Genomic DNA, 15369 nt, shown 5'->3' with positions numbered 1-15369 from the left:
CCACCTCGTAACATTGCGCTAATTTTAGAGAGACATATCAACCTCCTCATTCGTGCTTCGCATATCGTTGATTCCCACTGTACGTGTGATCTGACAATTTTTGAACCGTACACGCTAGCAACTAGAGCTAGGGTACATATCGCGTTTCTCGTGATCATGCTCGACACCGGAATATGCGACATGCGGCGAACGCCGGAATTCACTGCGTGGCGTTAGAAAAAAATATAATAAACTTCTCGCGTGCGCAACGCCGTTACGGACGCTACGAACGCAGCTCGTTTTTTATAGTACATGCGCCGGCCACGGTTGCGTGGGAGGCGCTGCGACATGGGGGCCGAGACGAGGAAAGAGGCGAACACTATGTGGATGCGCCGTCGGGTGGAGTGCCCACACCTTAATTATTTTTCTTGCATTGTGGTCCTCTGTGTTAAGAAGTACTACAAGAAGTGGTATACTTCGCTTTTATAGGGTCTACTGACCCGGGTTCTCTCAGAGCTTTTCTAGACATGTTATTTTACTTAATATCAACAGAATGGAAGAAAAAAAATGTTAGCAATGAAGGTGACTCGCAGCATTTTTACGAAAAATGTTGAAAGCTTCTAACAATTGTTTGTTTATGGAAACTCGTAGACTAGCTTTCTGCTCATGCAGTCGTCTCCTGAAGCAGGACACTAGATTGTGTTGCATACCAGGAAGCCAGCCGAAGCTTCTTGCTTGCCTGTACACCCAAGAGAAACTAAACTGTTTTGATGTATACTTGCAATAAGGTGAAAACTGCAGTATAGGACCATCAAGTTAAGTGTGTAACCAGAGTATTTACTCTACGTGAAAGTTTTACTGCAAACTAGAACTGCTTTCCCAAAAGGCTTACATTGAAGCCGTCATTGCAATTTAAGTAGAATATATGCGCATATGGTAAAAGCAAAGCAAACCGTTTGGCAACACTCGCCGCTTGCAATATATGAGTTCTTCGAATTACGCTGACACGTTCACACATGTTCATTATTATATGGCGTGTCAACTAGAGGATCTTACTGCTCGTGACTTTGCATAATGAGTACTTTATTCTGAAAGCAATTATACAACCGCCTCATTTTTAAAATAGATTGCTTTGAGTTGAGAACTTCAAAAGGAAAGAATAGCTTCTACTTTTGCATGTGTGCTAAAGTTACACTGAACGTTAATCTCGCTTTCTGTGCGTTCAAGCTCAAAATACTTTTCTTTCCTGTTTTCCTTAAGCTTAGTATATACATAACATAAATACTGTCATGCGTGTTCAGTTTTCAATTTCTTGGTCACTTTTCTGACCTGCTAAACATGCAGTTGTTGGCCATCGATAGACACTACACTTATTTGGTCTGTTCAGGCAGGAAAGACGAAAATATTCAGTTAAACAAAATGAAGTCTGTCAACACTGACAAGTCTTTATGTTTTTTTGAAACCGGAGGGAGTGCAAGCGAGATGAAAAGTGACTCTTCGTAAGGAACAAACAAAGTTTCAAATGGGCAAGACCAACGAAAAGTCATATAATCTCCTGCAGCGTATTGTTTGATAGCAGTAAGCAGTGTCATGTTTTTAATGCATAATCTGCGCTGATACAGCTCCATCAGACAACATCATCACAGTAATCTACATTTTGCCCGCTTTCATTGATTGCACTCTGAGATCGCGAAGCCGAACCATGCTTTTGTGCTGCGAAAGACTACAGAAAGATACTAAAGAAAGAAGGAACATCTGCGAATAATAAACCACTGAAGCGATTTCGTTTCAAACCTTCATGATAAGAGCTTCACCTTCGTAACAGAAAATACGCCTCACATGACTATGACTTCATTGTCCTAAGGTGGACGTTCTCACGCTTTGGCGCTTTGCTCTCAGAGTACATGTGACAAAAGGAGAAATGAACAAAAGGGCACTTATGAAAAGGCAGGGTGGGGTGGGGGGGTAGGATTATTAAATGCGTGGAAGGCCCGTACTTTTTGGAACAAACTCATTGATCAATGATCGCATACAATGGTATATATAAAAGAATGTGTGCGAAGTTTTAATATGCACCGCGAACATGAAAAATCGAACACTCATAGCCTTTTTATCTTTTAGCTTGTTTGAAGTGACGTTATCACTATACTAAATGCATAAATCACCTTCTTTTTTCCTTCTCGCAGGTCACCTTCTTCACAAAACCAGCGCTTCTGATGGCAAATAACTTGAAAAGCATGCTACTAAAGCCCTAGAAACAGCCACACTCTTGCCGTCTTGTTTGTGCTTTGTTTAAGCGGCGTAACCTTGAGATGCCAGAGAATGAACGAAGGGGAAAATGAAAAGGTCAGCCTCCGCAGGGCTTCGCATCCTAAAAATTTCACGCTATAAAAGCCGGACTAGTTTCTCATATCGCGGTATTCAGAAGACCAGGAGCTGTAGGTTGTTCTTGAACACTGTATTTTCAGGTCGTCCTCAAATATGAAAACTTTCATACTAGCGTGCCTCTTCTCAGCAGGTGAGAGTGTCTTGCAATTTTGCCCAATCATGTTTTTTTACACATGCACGTATAGCCAAGCCCTTCATTCGTTGGAGCACATTCAATTATTGCTTAGATTTACTCTTAACGCTTCAAAATGCGAGGAGTTTAAACAATTGGGGTTTTTTTAAAAAATGACGACCGATTTTTTGAAAAACAAGAACCTGCATGAAGAAGTTGAACGTATTCACGGCACTGCAGTAAGCGTTCCAAAGGATGGTAGTGAAATCGCAGCTTTGAAAGCGACAAGTAAGAATGTGGGATTGGTAAGGGAAAGAATCTCTGTACCATACAGGTAAATGTATACGCAAGGCACAACTGAAACTTGTGATTATGCAGCTGCGATTGCTTGAGAAGTTTGCACTAAGGTAACTAAAGTGGAATTCTATTGTAGCTGACCTTGACGGGTGGTACAGCCAAATAGTCTTGGTATTTCGGTATTTTACGCCAGCAAATATAGAATTGAATTGAAACATAAACTGAAGAAGACATCCTGTGATGTTTATTTATACTTTCACAGTGAGTCAATGGCGTGGAACCTAAACTTGATACCAACGCAGTAAATATCTCCTGAACGCCGTGTAAGGCCAAATCCGTATTACTTGTCCAACGGCGAAATCTAAAACGGCGTGTCTTTTTCCTGGTAACCCACGATATGCGTTTGTTTAGCTGAAAAAAAATGGACACTGGAGAAATGCGTTGTATAATGAAAGTACATACACGAGGCCAATCTATACAAACAGCAGTGCTGTAAAGCCCGAGGCCTACCATATGGAGTAGAAAGAACTATCGTCATAAAAAATATACCATGAATCTGCATGTAACACTGCAAATGTAGTCGAAAGACGATATCTTGCTTCTAGAGAGAGTAAACAAAGCGTCTATTTCACGTTCTGTGCAAGAAAATTGGTGAATGGTATTTTGGAGTCGCGGCTTTAGCGCCTCGAGCATGTAGTGAAGGCGAACGAGCGCATCGAGGCACGTTAAACACGAGCGCCATCTGGCAATTCGATAGCGAAGGAAGGCGTGCGCGCCCGCACAGAAAAATGCGCGCCTGTCTCGGAGGTGATGAGGTGTAGAATGCAAAGCGGCGGGCAGGTGCCACCACCATGTCGTCAAAGCAAAGCGTACGAAGAACTTACCTTTTTGAGCATCGCGTTGCACTGTCAGCGCAGCGGGATAAACGCTATGGTCCTTAGAATTACTTGTGTGTACCTTCTCTAGTATAAAGGCACACATACAAAACATCGACGTGTTGTTGTGGCGCCTCAAATATGCGTAATAATTGTTTTTAATTGACAAGCGCACAAGTTATCCCTTCACCTTGAGCAATATTGGTGGGCGCTGCGTATGGGGTTGGTCCTTTGGTGCTGTTTGAGGTATCGGTAAGGGCGGACAAACAGAAAAATTTACAGACAGACAGACAGACAGACAGACAGACGGACGGACAGACAGACAGACAGACAGACAGACAGACAGACAGACAGACAGACAGACAGACAGGCACGCAGGCAGACAGACAGACAGACAGACCGACCGACAGACAGACAGACCAAAATGTTTCCGTCGAAGGTACCCAAGAAAGACTATCGTCTTTAATAAGCTGGCAAGCGATCTATCCGTCCTCCTGCTTCTCTGCTGCTTCTCCTCCAGAGCACGCTCGCCGGCTCGTTCTGTGTGGTATGCCATAACAATATAGTGGGAAAAGCGCGTACAGAAGATGGGAAAGAAAGATAGAAAAATTCGCACATATAGAAGGAAAGAGGAAAGAGAAATGCTTGGTGAAAAGAGATTCATAGCCATGTACCCTCAGTCTTAATGTGAACATCGTAACTACTCAGCTAACCAGGTATGCTAGCAGAGGTTAGCGTGGCCTAGTATACTATAGTGCAGCTAGAGGGCGAAGAGAGGTAAGTTGAACTGTTGTGGAGAGAAATGAGGAGGGCTGACTGAGTATAGAGGGATAGAAATAAAGATTATATAAAGATAAACAACGAATAAAGTAAGTGGAAATAAAGGGGAGAGAAAGAATGACATAAGGTGAGAAAATGACTACTCATAAGGAGAGACAAAAAGGGACAGAGCAAAATTTAAAAAAAGAAAGGAAAGAAAACTAGACAGGACAGAAGGACAGGCAAAAAAATTAGGAACAGAGAAATAAATGCATTCAATGAAGCATACAGAAAAAAGACAAAAAGAAGACAGGAAGATCGTATAATACACCACAGGGTTGAAATAGTAAAAAAGATTTTAAATGCTTAGCAAAACCTGGACCTGCAACCATCCCACCAGGTTTGCTCTGAACCAGCCTTGCGCACAGATTTTTTTTGTACTGAAGTTACCTTTGTGCCGAAAATGGGTGCGCTTCGCAGAAGACGAGCGTGACGAAAGAAGCAATTTCAAGAGTTGTGAAAGTTGGGCTACAGTCTAATTCCAATTACAATTGCCTGTTTTCTATTCAAATTGCCTGTATTGCAGCCTACCTCAGTTTAGTTTTATCCTTACGCCTGTACAAGTCACTGACACTCATTGGGAACCCTAAGCTTAACTCTCTGCAAGCTAAAAGAGGTATACCACTTTCATACGAGTGATCTAGGCTGGTTATTCCAATTTCAAAAACACGACAAACATAGTATAATAAAAAAAACTGATATATTCGGCTATATTCTATATAGCTTGAACCAGCAAAGTAACAAAGAATGCCGAACTGTTTGCTTGTCTGTTGTGGTCTCGCTGACGAAGTTCTCACTGATAAGTGGCATCGCTGATGATGCTTCGTCACGGATATTCTTAAAGGAGTGGTGCTCATTCGCTTTATCTTCAGATGATTGTTGACTCCTTGAACAGAGGGCCTTGCTGAAACCAAGGCTAGAAGCATTCTTGCTCTCTTCAAGGCAGTTGATTTGTACAAGGCCAGACTACTTGCCAAAAAACTGTCTCCGCAACTTTATTGTCGTTATTCAACAAACGTTTAAGTAACTACGAGCGAGGGAGCACATGAATTCTCGTTGCAGGGGCCAGAGAGGAGGATAACCAGAATTTATTAGGTCTACTGGTGTATGGTAAATTGCACTTACGAACCGCGAACTCTCATATTTTGGCCTTTGTACTCTCAATGATTCTAATACATAGGCACCTGTCACAGGGCACTTGAACGAAGCTACGACATGCCTTTTTTTTTAGAAGACACATCATTACAAAAACTGATATTGCCTAACTTGCCAAAAATAGTTACCAAATAAACTTTTTTGTATATCTCAATTGAGGCGCACGTTGAAAAGCAATCGGCAGTTACATGGGAAGTCGGTTGAATATATGTAGAATATGGTACATTGGCTTTATCCTGTGAGCACGTCTAAAGTACCACTGTTGGTCTTCGTAAAGTTTATCAGTGCATATTATTACTCGTGACCAGCTCCACAATACCTCGTTGTATCTATGTGTGTGCACGCTAGTGCACATGTGAAGTGCGGAATTTCCTCGTCTTGCTCCTTTTTTATAACTCCTCTTCTTCATCGCAAGCTTCAAGGTAACCAGAAGGCTAGGCCTGGTATAACAGTTTTGAATACTAGGGCAATGCTTAGACAGGGACAGCTAATACATAGACAAGCGCTTAGCTGTCCCTGTCTACGTACTGCCCTCGTGTTTCTAACCACCTAAATCACCAACTCACCCAATCAACCATTTTGACCTGGTGTAACCTTCCCGACTTTTCTTTATGACTATACCCTGTCTACCATGCCTACGACGTATATGGTTTGGCGTGCGAGGAATACGCTCTCCTCAACTTCGGGACGGCTCACTGCTCTCCCTCAGTGGAGTACGAAGTACTCTAAATTATTCAACTTTTTTTTCTAAACATATTTCGGAGCACTCATATAGCATGGTGTTTCGTACGCAGCCGCATTGGCAAATGAGCAAGATCGCCGCCGTCTCAAAAGCAATTTGGGCGCCTTGGGTGGAATCAATGGTGATATTTGGGCGGGCTTTGATCAAGCTGGTCCACGTGGAGGCCCAGGTTACACCGCCAGCATTGGAGCAGGTGTTGGCGCAAGGCTAGGTGGTCGGGGCAGTTTAGGCCTAGGCAGCCAAGGTAAGAATTCTAACTCACGATACCTGCGTGATGTTTGAGCAGTATACGTGCATTCTGTTGCACTCGTCAATAAAGGAATTTCACATAATGACGTGTGCTGCCATTTGTGAAATATTATGGTACATAACTAATTTCTTTATACAACAGCACGGTATTGACGGAACATATGAGTGAAGTAACTGTAGACAGCAATATGCGTAGTATTTATCAGAACAAGAATTATATAGCAGTTCATAAAAACGTAGCTAACTTTATTTCCTGTAATAGGTTCCGTACAGTTTTATATTTATTCTAATGCTTCAAACGTATGAATATATAGATAACTATTATTTGACAAATATTCGAACAAAAACACATCCTGGGAGAAGTATGAGTGAAGTGGCTTACGGAACGTTTCAGGCTGAAGTTGTTAGGAAAATATCAGTATTAAATTATCAAGATAGTGTACTGCCTGTCAGGTACATTAACCAGAGCTAACTTTCCCCTGTAACTAAAAAAAATAGTTGGGTTGTTTATGTAAAGACCGCGATGTCATGTCGTATGCTATAGTTGGGAGCCGCAGTTTAACTTTAAGCACATGCTCCTAATTAACAGGCACTTGATTCTAAGAAGACCGTCATTTTTTGCATCTCGCCTCACCCCTGCCACATTGTCGCTGACGTGATTAGTAATCGAACCTGCGCCCCAGGTTTAGCACTCACACAATGTACATCTGAAGCTGCCCCGCCGCGGTGGTCTATAGTGGCTAAAGTACTCGGCTGCTGACCCGCAGATCACGGGATCGATTTCCGGCTGCGGCGGCTGCAATTTCCAGGGAGGCAAAAATGGTGTAGGCCCGTGTGCTCAGATTTGGGTGCAAGTTAAAGAACCCCAGGTAGTCGAAATTTCCGGAGCCCTCCACTGCGGCGTCTTTCCTAACCCTTTAGTGGTTTTGGGACATTAAACCCCACATATCAATGAATCACTTCTGAAGCTACCACAGTGCGTGAGATAAGCTATGTCACATATATTCGTAATATACTAAGACGAAGGTGCAGAACGAAACGGGTCAGCAAAAGTTCTTCAATGAAAGAATGCGCTGCTGTTATTTTTCATACTATTTATACTGATCACAACAGCTAATAATTTGTTCTTGACACAAAAAAACCAAGTGCAAAAAGGGAAAGACAGCAAACATTCTAGTTTCTAGCTTTCTTGCACTCAGATTTTGACCATGAATTAACTTGTTCTTGAAAGCAGTGCATTAGATTGCTTCTGAAAATCTGTGGTGTATTTTTCTTATTTGGTATTGTTTTGTATTGGTATTTACACCTCATCCCAGGCTTACTGAAAACAAAAAGAATATATCGAGCAGTCCTCTAAAGTAAAAACCTCATCGACAAATTTATCAATGCTTTCTTTTTATCTTCAACTGAAACATTTCAGTATTTCGTTCTCCAAGACGAAAGGAGTTTTTTTTTTGCACTTGGTGGCTCTTTTGCTTGTATTCCCAAAGCGTGCGATCATTTAGCGCTTGTAACCTTTCAAAATTTTCTTGTAATTGTATTTCAGAAAGCGTTTTTTATAGGGCCTGGTTAATGTCAATTTCAAGGTTATTTCAATCTCGTGTGGACGGATAGCTTATGAATAAAAACTACCTCTTAATATTTTACTCCCTGCATGTGCATCTTATGCCTCGATCGTTACAAGCATGCTGCAATACAGATGAGCAAACCTAGAAGAAAATTAACGCTGATTTCACCACACATGATGGGTTACAATTCGTGCAAATCCTAAGCTCTAATTGTAACCTGGTCATTGGCCCTGCACATGCTGAAGGACCAGCAACGCAGTTACAACCTAGTATAATATGTGCCCGAGTGATAACCCATTTTGCGTCACACAATTATGTTTATTTTGTAGATTTTTACATTTACATAGTGCGCTCTCCTGATATCTTATGGAGAAGCGCAATGGTGAAATAAGAAAAGAATGCCAAAAACTGAAAAGACAACATTATCTTTACTTCGGCATAACAATGGGAACATAGTACGCTGATGTCAAAAGTCATCTGAATGTAGTAACTGAAAGGCTTGGCAACGAATTAAAAATAAAGGTTGGAATTCTTATGTTCAAATACTAATAGAGCTAGTATGTTGTTTTAATTTAAAATATGATGTGTTTCCTATGCCTTATACAATAGGGAAACCTGTAATGTGTATGCGTGACCCCATTCAAGTGCACTGATCCCGAATAAAGGGTTCAGGAGGCCGATACTTGTCTTTAAGAGATAACTAATGCTTCTATCGGAAGTTATTTTATTTCTACGTGTCGAATTGCAAGGTGCCAGGGCCTACTTTATTCGTTATCATTAAAACAAGCCAATTTGATTTATACTACACCGGAATCGGCTTCTGCTTTGATAAAACAGGTTATCCTGGTTTGTATGGATCACACTTGGGCGGTGCTTATGGAGCTTCCCCGTACGGTGGTTATGCCCATTACGGAGCACCGTACGGTAGTGGATACTACGGCTCACACACGTACGGTCTTTATGGTCCATACGGTGCGTACAATGCACACGGTGGACACGGTGGACATGGTGAATATGGTGGATATGGTGGATATGGTGGATACGGGGCATACAACCCGTTTGGAGGAAGTGTCAGCTATGGCTATCACGGAGGAAACGGTGGATACCGTGGATATGGCGGACACGGGGCATACTACCCGTACGGAGGCAGTGGCACTTACGGCTATGAAGGAGGAATTGGTGCCTCTAACGAAGGGGGTATCACCTCCTATGACAGCAGTTCAGCAGTAGCTAAACCAAGTACCCTCAGTGGCCCTGCTTCCGGAGCAGTTGGAACACCTGGTAGCGCACCGAGGTGAGTAATCACACTGTTGTTTTAGCTATGCAGGATGGATTTTCTCCTTAGTTTTGTAGTAGCAACTTGGTAATATAGTTGGTAAAGAACGTAGCAAGTAAAATGCGAATCTTTTCCATTTTCCTTTACGGGCTCAGAGAAGCGTACTGAGTACGTGATTTTTCAGTACTAAACATCTGGCGTTACAGATCGGATAGCAAGCGAACTCTAACTACAGCAAATTTTTATTTCTTATTATTATTTGGCATAGAAGAGATGCACAGCATATATGAAATGCACACCAAGACACGACAATGAGTTAGACAAACGGTATCAGACAACACAGCAGCATTTCCCACAAAGTATTTGAAGTAACCATTAAACGTGCAATGGGAATAACCTTTACAGATAATAAGTGCGCCTGTAAACGTGCCAATCGATACTTGTCAGCCGCGCTAATTCAAAACACTACTTAAATATTATCTTTTATCAGAGTCTCCAATTCAAGAAGTATAGTATCGGGAGATCAGGGATTTGTTCTTATCTTGTGTTTCTATCCTTTAAATAAAATCAGATGGTGAGAATAAATTGTTGGAATGAGCGCAATTACATGTAATAGCGAGGTTGCCCTTATCATTATTATATTTTGTTATTATTTGCAGCGCTGCGCCTGCTGCCTAAACGTGAAGCATGACTACCATGACGACGGAAAGGCGTCAAACTGCATGTCGCCAACGCTATTTCGGTTCATCGGTCTTTATGAACTTTTTGAATGCGAACACGACAATGAATTTCTGCATTAAAAATTTGGAATCATTAATGTGCTCAGAGTTTATTCAAGGTCGAAGGCGTTCCTGCAGATCCTACACGTTGTGGGAATTCATTTCCTGCGAAGCCGTCAGCGAGAAGTTGCCTATGGGGCAATTTTTGACATTTAGCAAAGTCTTGTGGGGAGGATTGACAGTTATAGAAAATATTGTAGCAGTGTGCTCATCTTATTCTTAAAAGGTGGCTCGGGTAGGCTGGTCACTCACTGGCCGCTCATCGTTCACCGTAACGTCCACAGTACAATGTCACTTCCTACTTTTATCAAATGCTAATGTCAGTTGCGCTCTTTGGGGTATCCATGTGGAGAGAAAACAATGGTTAAATAGATTCCCGAGTCATACCAGTACATATTAAATATTATTGCATTATCAAGTAAATATGCAACACTGCAATCTGCACAGATATTTGACCAGCCACACAATCAAGCCTTATGTAGACAGCGGTTGATGTATTCAGCTAATTTACAATCACTATACATGTGCTCCCTGTGTAAGGATCCTTAAAATTCATTTCGCAGCTTTTCTCTGCTGCATTACAATCGCAAGGTGAAAGAACGGGCATGTATACAAAGTTCTCAGTTACTATTTTTGTTATTTCTAGGTTGATACGGGCTGAAATATTAGTATGTTCAACATATCATATGCAAAGAACATGGTTTGCGTGTTTGTACATCATGAAACTGGGGGAAGCATATTCGTAACATAAGGGGTAAGCGTGTCAAGTTACTCGTGTGGTGACTTTTCAGGCCTTGTTCGTTATACAGTCATGCTCTTCCGTTGCCATTTAAGTATATTAGACGTTAAAGAGGTGGCCATGAGTTCACTAAGACGCAGGAAGCTAGTTATAGATATCTAACTGGCAAAATTTTATGAAAATTTGCTAGTATTTTTATGATCAATTTAGCACTTGGTATGATAATTAAAAAAAAACAACCCAAGTCCCACTCATAGACAAACAAAGCTTGCGAGAAAATGTGGAAAGCTATAGGGGGACGCGTCGCTGATATCATTCAACGCTCTGAACCAATTCCATCAGCTGTAGAGGGCTATGGAATGCGTTGTAAGCCATGTCTACCTAAAATAAAAGAAGTTGCCCGCCTCTGCGCGAAAATAATTTTTGCTTTGTCGCACAATAAAGTATATTCCTTTCTTTATGCTGACTCCACGAGGAAACTGTCCACCCGTCAGTACATCAGCCTGTTAAATATCGCCGTAACGAAATAAGAAAAAAAACATCAATTTTCCCTCTTGTGTTTCAATATAAATCGAGCCTCTGACGTTCCAAAGGTGAGTGTCTCAACCCCAGAACGGCACATGTACGCTACCAAATACGCACATATGCAAACTACATTCATGCGTTTTACCCGCGGTATAGAACAAACGTACCGAAAGAACGTTTTATGTTGATTTCATTGATCTTTTTGAAAGTAAAACAAAACACCTCGGTGAAATAAATAGGAAGAAATAACGAGCTAAACTTTTTATCGAATATACATGTCGCTTTCGATTCTTCGCATTTGGTTACTCAAACAATTCGTGAGCAATGAAGTTATAGAGCTCTTGACTACATCGACGCAGCGCCCCTGTATAGAAAATTTGTGTTAGAGGAAAGGTTTGTATGGTCACCTAGTAAAGGGCACATCTGCATATTGCTTGCATGTCCGGGCGAGACATCCGTGTCACAAATTAACAGCTGTATGAAATATTATGAGAGGACATGATGTGCAGTCACGGATAAATTAAGCGAACTTGACAAGTATGTTGTTGCATATGAGCGTGTCCCAGATGTTTGCGAAGGATTCTGCAAAAGCGTACCGACCTTAACAGGTTGCTCCATAATTGAGTGGCTGGACTGAACCGCGATGCGTGCTTTAGGTCATTACGTTAGCCGGGATTGCTTCATTAAACTGAAGTTAACGCAGCTGAAAAGCAGATATCAGGACACTAGATTTGTTGCATTGGAGGGCCTTCCTTTCAAGTTGTTTTATTGAAGTTTGTGAGAACTCCTTGATTTCATGATGGCCTTGCAGAAGAAGAACTACAAACAGGATGTGCTCTGCGCACCAAGCTCCAGTGAATCCGTGGAGCTTAAATGGACATTTTTTAAAAACCCAACTTCTTGCGCTTATTTGTGTCATTTTCTTCTTCGTGTCCCGTCCTATTATAATGTTTGTCATGATGAAGCGTTACAAACTTCAAAACTTTTTATGCTGCTAAGGTGTAGTCTATTTTATGGAAATATTGAAAATGGCTGCTCTGTGCACTTCAGAATAATTGAACATGGGTGAAATTACGATCACAAGCAAAAACTTCAGTGTTCACTCGATGCGCGTGCCATGGAATTGCTTCCCATGGTACATGCACGAAAGCTGGAGAGACAATTAAATACTGAAGAGATATAGAGAGAAAATTAAAGACCTCATGCCGGGCCTGCCCGAAGCAGCAAATACAGTTTACTAGCGGCTGCTTCCCTCAAAAAAGCGCAACGCTTACGCATCACTCTAACAAATTTTCAAGGAAATTTTTCCTGAATTGTTTTCACCTGCACTTTATGATGTGCTTTTCAAATACGTGAACTTTTGCCGTGTATCACACTGACTGTAATACTGACAATCAAGAACCCGAGCGAATGTGACGTTTTCAGTGAAGCATTGACTGACAAACTAGTTATTATAAAATTTTGTTCCACTTCGGCGAAGATTGTATATAAAGCTTCCGCTTTCGAAATACTCAATGCGGCAGTGTGATCACAAAGTCTTACCCCACGGAACAATGGTAAGTGCTGTGTAAATGTTTAACAGGTAACAAGTTTTGCATATAACACCCAATAACTCAACCGATGTCATGGAAAACGTAGCAAGCTAAAAGAAATCATGTTCTTTTAATTGCTTAAGCATGGCACGTGTCACCTGAGCATGTTGCGGCTCCTCATTTTGTCACCGAGCAAATGGCATTCTTTTTCTTTTTTTTAACGCCAATACCTATTTCACGGTGTTGGACGCTTTTTGCGTTGAATTGTGATCCCTCATGTGGTGCCATGAAGGTTAAAAAGATTGAAGCGATCAACCTGGGTTCATCAATGGCTAGTTAAACTCCTTGGGGAACGGGAAGTATTAGCAGAATGACAGTATTCGGTGCCACATCACTGCATGTTGTTTAGCCATCGGGATGAATTTCATCACACTTACGCAAGGCACCAGAGTAGAGCTATCGACGTGATCTTACACCTTTCTTTGTAACAATCATGCTTTGTTGTGAACTATAGCGCACGATTGTGTCACTTTCACGAATTTGAACTCACAGGTGCAAGCACTCGCTAAACGTCAGCGACCTGTACACAATTACCCGTGGCACGAACACGTGCACGATACCCACTTCAACATTGTTCCTCTCGTTCATAGATTCGCAGGGCATTGGATACACTGTTCTACTTTTTGAAGATGACTGGCCGGCGCAAACATCTCTCACAGTGTGACGCTGCTCACGATCGGTCATTTATTTATTTGGTATTTTGGTCCTACATTCTCATTAGCTCGTCTTCCTGTTTAACATGTGCGTTTACCCTTCGGTTTATTTCAACATCTACTTCACCAGTTTGTCCGCTTTCAACATTTTTGTTCTTTACTTTACATATACTTCATTCTCCTTTATTTTTGCAGCTGTGAGTTAGCTAGAGAGTCAGACCTCTAAGCGAAACGCTTTTTTTTGCGCAAACAAGAGATGACCAATGTATTTTCGATGAAAAATCCAATAACACACTAGTCTCTGAATAAATTCCCACGCTTCATAAGCCTCATTCGATGTTTCTTTGAAGCATCCTGCACTAGCACATCCGAGCCAAATAGTTTCTTATTAAGTTCATTCGACCGTGGCAGTACAAAGCTACCGGTTTTTAAATTTTGAAGAACATTTACACGTGCAATACCTCTATTGCTTTGTATTCCACTAATTTCTTGGCAAATTGGTCACTGCACATGCGGAGTGTGTTTGAAAAGTAAGCAGCAATCATCAAGAATCATTGTGCAGCTGTAAGTCACAGTTAATGAATAATGCAGTAAAAACCTTCAATACCCTTCAAACTGGTATTTTCTGTATACACTCTCTTCTTCTATGGCACTGACGATTCTTTAAAACACGTAGGCTGCAACGCATTTCTGGGAATTCTGACCCGCCAAGCTGTTGAAGCATGCATAACTTGTTCTGACTGAAATGTTTTTCTCAGAATGGAAGGAAAGAAAGGAGAATAGGAGAAACAGAATGGTAGGGAGGTTAACCAGCCTATAAGCAGCCGTTTTGCTACCCTGCGCATGGGAGGGGAATGGGGGAGATGAAGAATAGAGAGCAGAGAGGGAAGATATATAAACACAGCACATTCGTCAGCACACGCGTGCACACTCATAGTCCAGTCTTGTATTTCGCGGTGTATGACATTGCTGTTACAGCCGCTTGTTGAAGTCCATGTCGCGGAGGAATTTAAACAGATCCTTTGTCGCCTTCTGTTGCAAGGTCTTTTCTCGGAAACTTGGCAGAATAGTGTCCAAGGGCATTTGGCTGTTTCAATGGACGCAAGAACGGACGCCATTGACCGTCCCTGAATGTCATACAACGGACAGTCGCACAGGATGTGGTGTAGCGTCTCTTCACAAAAACAGACATCACAGAGAGCGTTGTCAGCCATACCTATAACAAAATATTAAGATTTTGTGAATGCCACTCCTAGCCATAAGCGATGAAGAAGTGTGGCTTCTCTTCGGTGGAGGACTCAGACGAAATGGAGATGGATCCCTGATCGCTAAAGCGCTCAAGATCCCCTTTATACAAAAAATGCATCGCACCTGTCAATTCAAAAACCAAAAAGTACCAGAAGAACACCCTGTCTAAAGCTCATTTTCTTAAAGAAAATATTCTAAACAAGGCCATCGCTGAGACTATTTAAATAGGGCCACTTAAAATCCTTCATTGGAATTGCCGATCAATTCACTCTGCAGCAACTGATCTAATATATTTGGCATCGAAATTTTCTCCAGATATTATTGCACTGCAAGAAACTTGGCTTTCAATGCATCAGTGTTTTCAATTAAATAG

The 15369-nt window shown here is 41.6% G+C and overlaps 1 protein-coding gene across 1 annotated transcript; it reads left to right on the top strand.

The window, feature by feature from the left end:
• The first annotated feature begins 2402 nt into the window (after nt 1-2402).
• LOC119173801 (uncharacterized) lies at nt 2403-10277 on the top strand. The gene is made up of 4 exons (XM_075885253.1): nt 2403-2497; nt 6420-6611; nt 9022-9478; nt 10120-10277. The coding sequence occupies exons 1-4, from the start codon at nt 2461-2463 to the stop codon at nt 10136-10138; spliced, it is 705 nt and encodes a 234-aa protein (XP_075741368.1). The 5' UTR covers nt 2403-2460; the 3' UTR covers nt 10139-10277.
• Nucleotides 10278-15369: the final 5092 nt, after the last annotated feature.

Source organism: Rhipicephalus microplus, unplaced genomic scaffold (genome assembly GCF_043290135.1).
Source record: "Rhipicephalus microplus isolate Deutch F79 unplaced genomic scaffold, USDA_Rmic scaffold_104, whole genome shotgun sequence".
Lineage (NCBI taxonomy): Eukaryota > Metazoa > Arthropoda > Arachnida > Ixodida > Ixodidae > Rhipicephalus > Rhipicephalus microplus.
The sequence above is the reverse complement of the archived record's forward strand: the minus strand, read 5'-3'. Positions and strand labels throughout refer to the sequence as shown.

Coding starts and splice junctions, on each gene's coding strand:
- LOC119173801 (XM_075885253.1), top strand. CDS start 2,461: ATGAAAACTTTCATACTAGCGTGCCTCTTCTCAGCAG. Junction 2,498..6,419: donor AGCGTGCCTCTTCTCAGCAG/GTGAGAGTGTCT, acceptor TTTCGTACGCAG/CCGCATTGGCAAATGAGCAA. Junction 6,612..9,021: donor TTTAGGCCTAGGCAGCCAAG/GTAAGAATTCTA, acceptor TTGATAAAACAG/GTTATCCTGGTTTGTATGGA.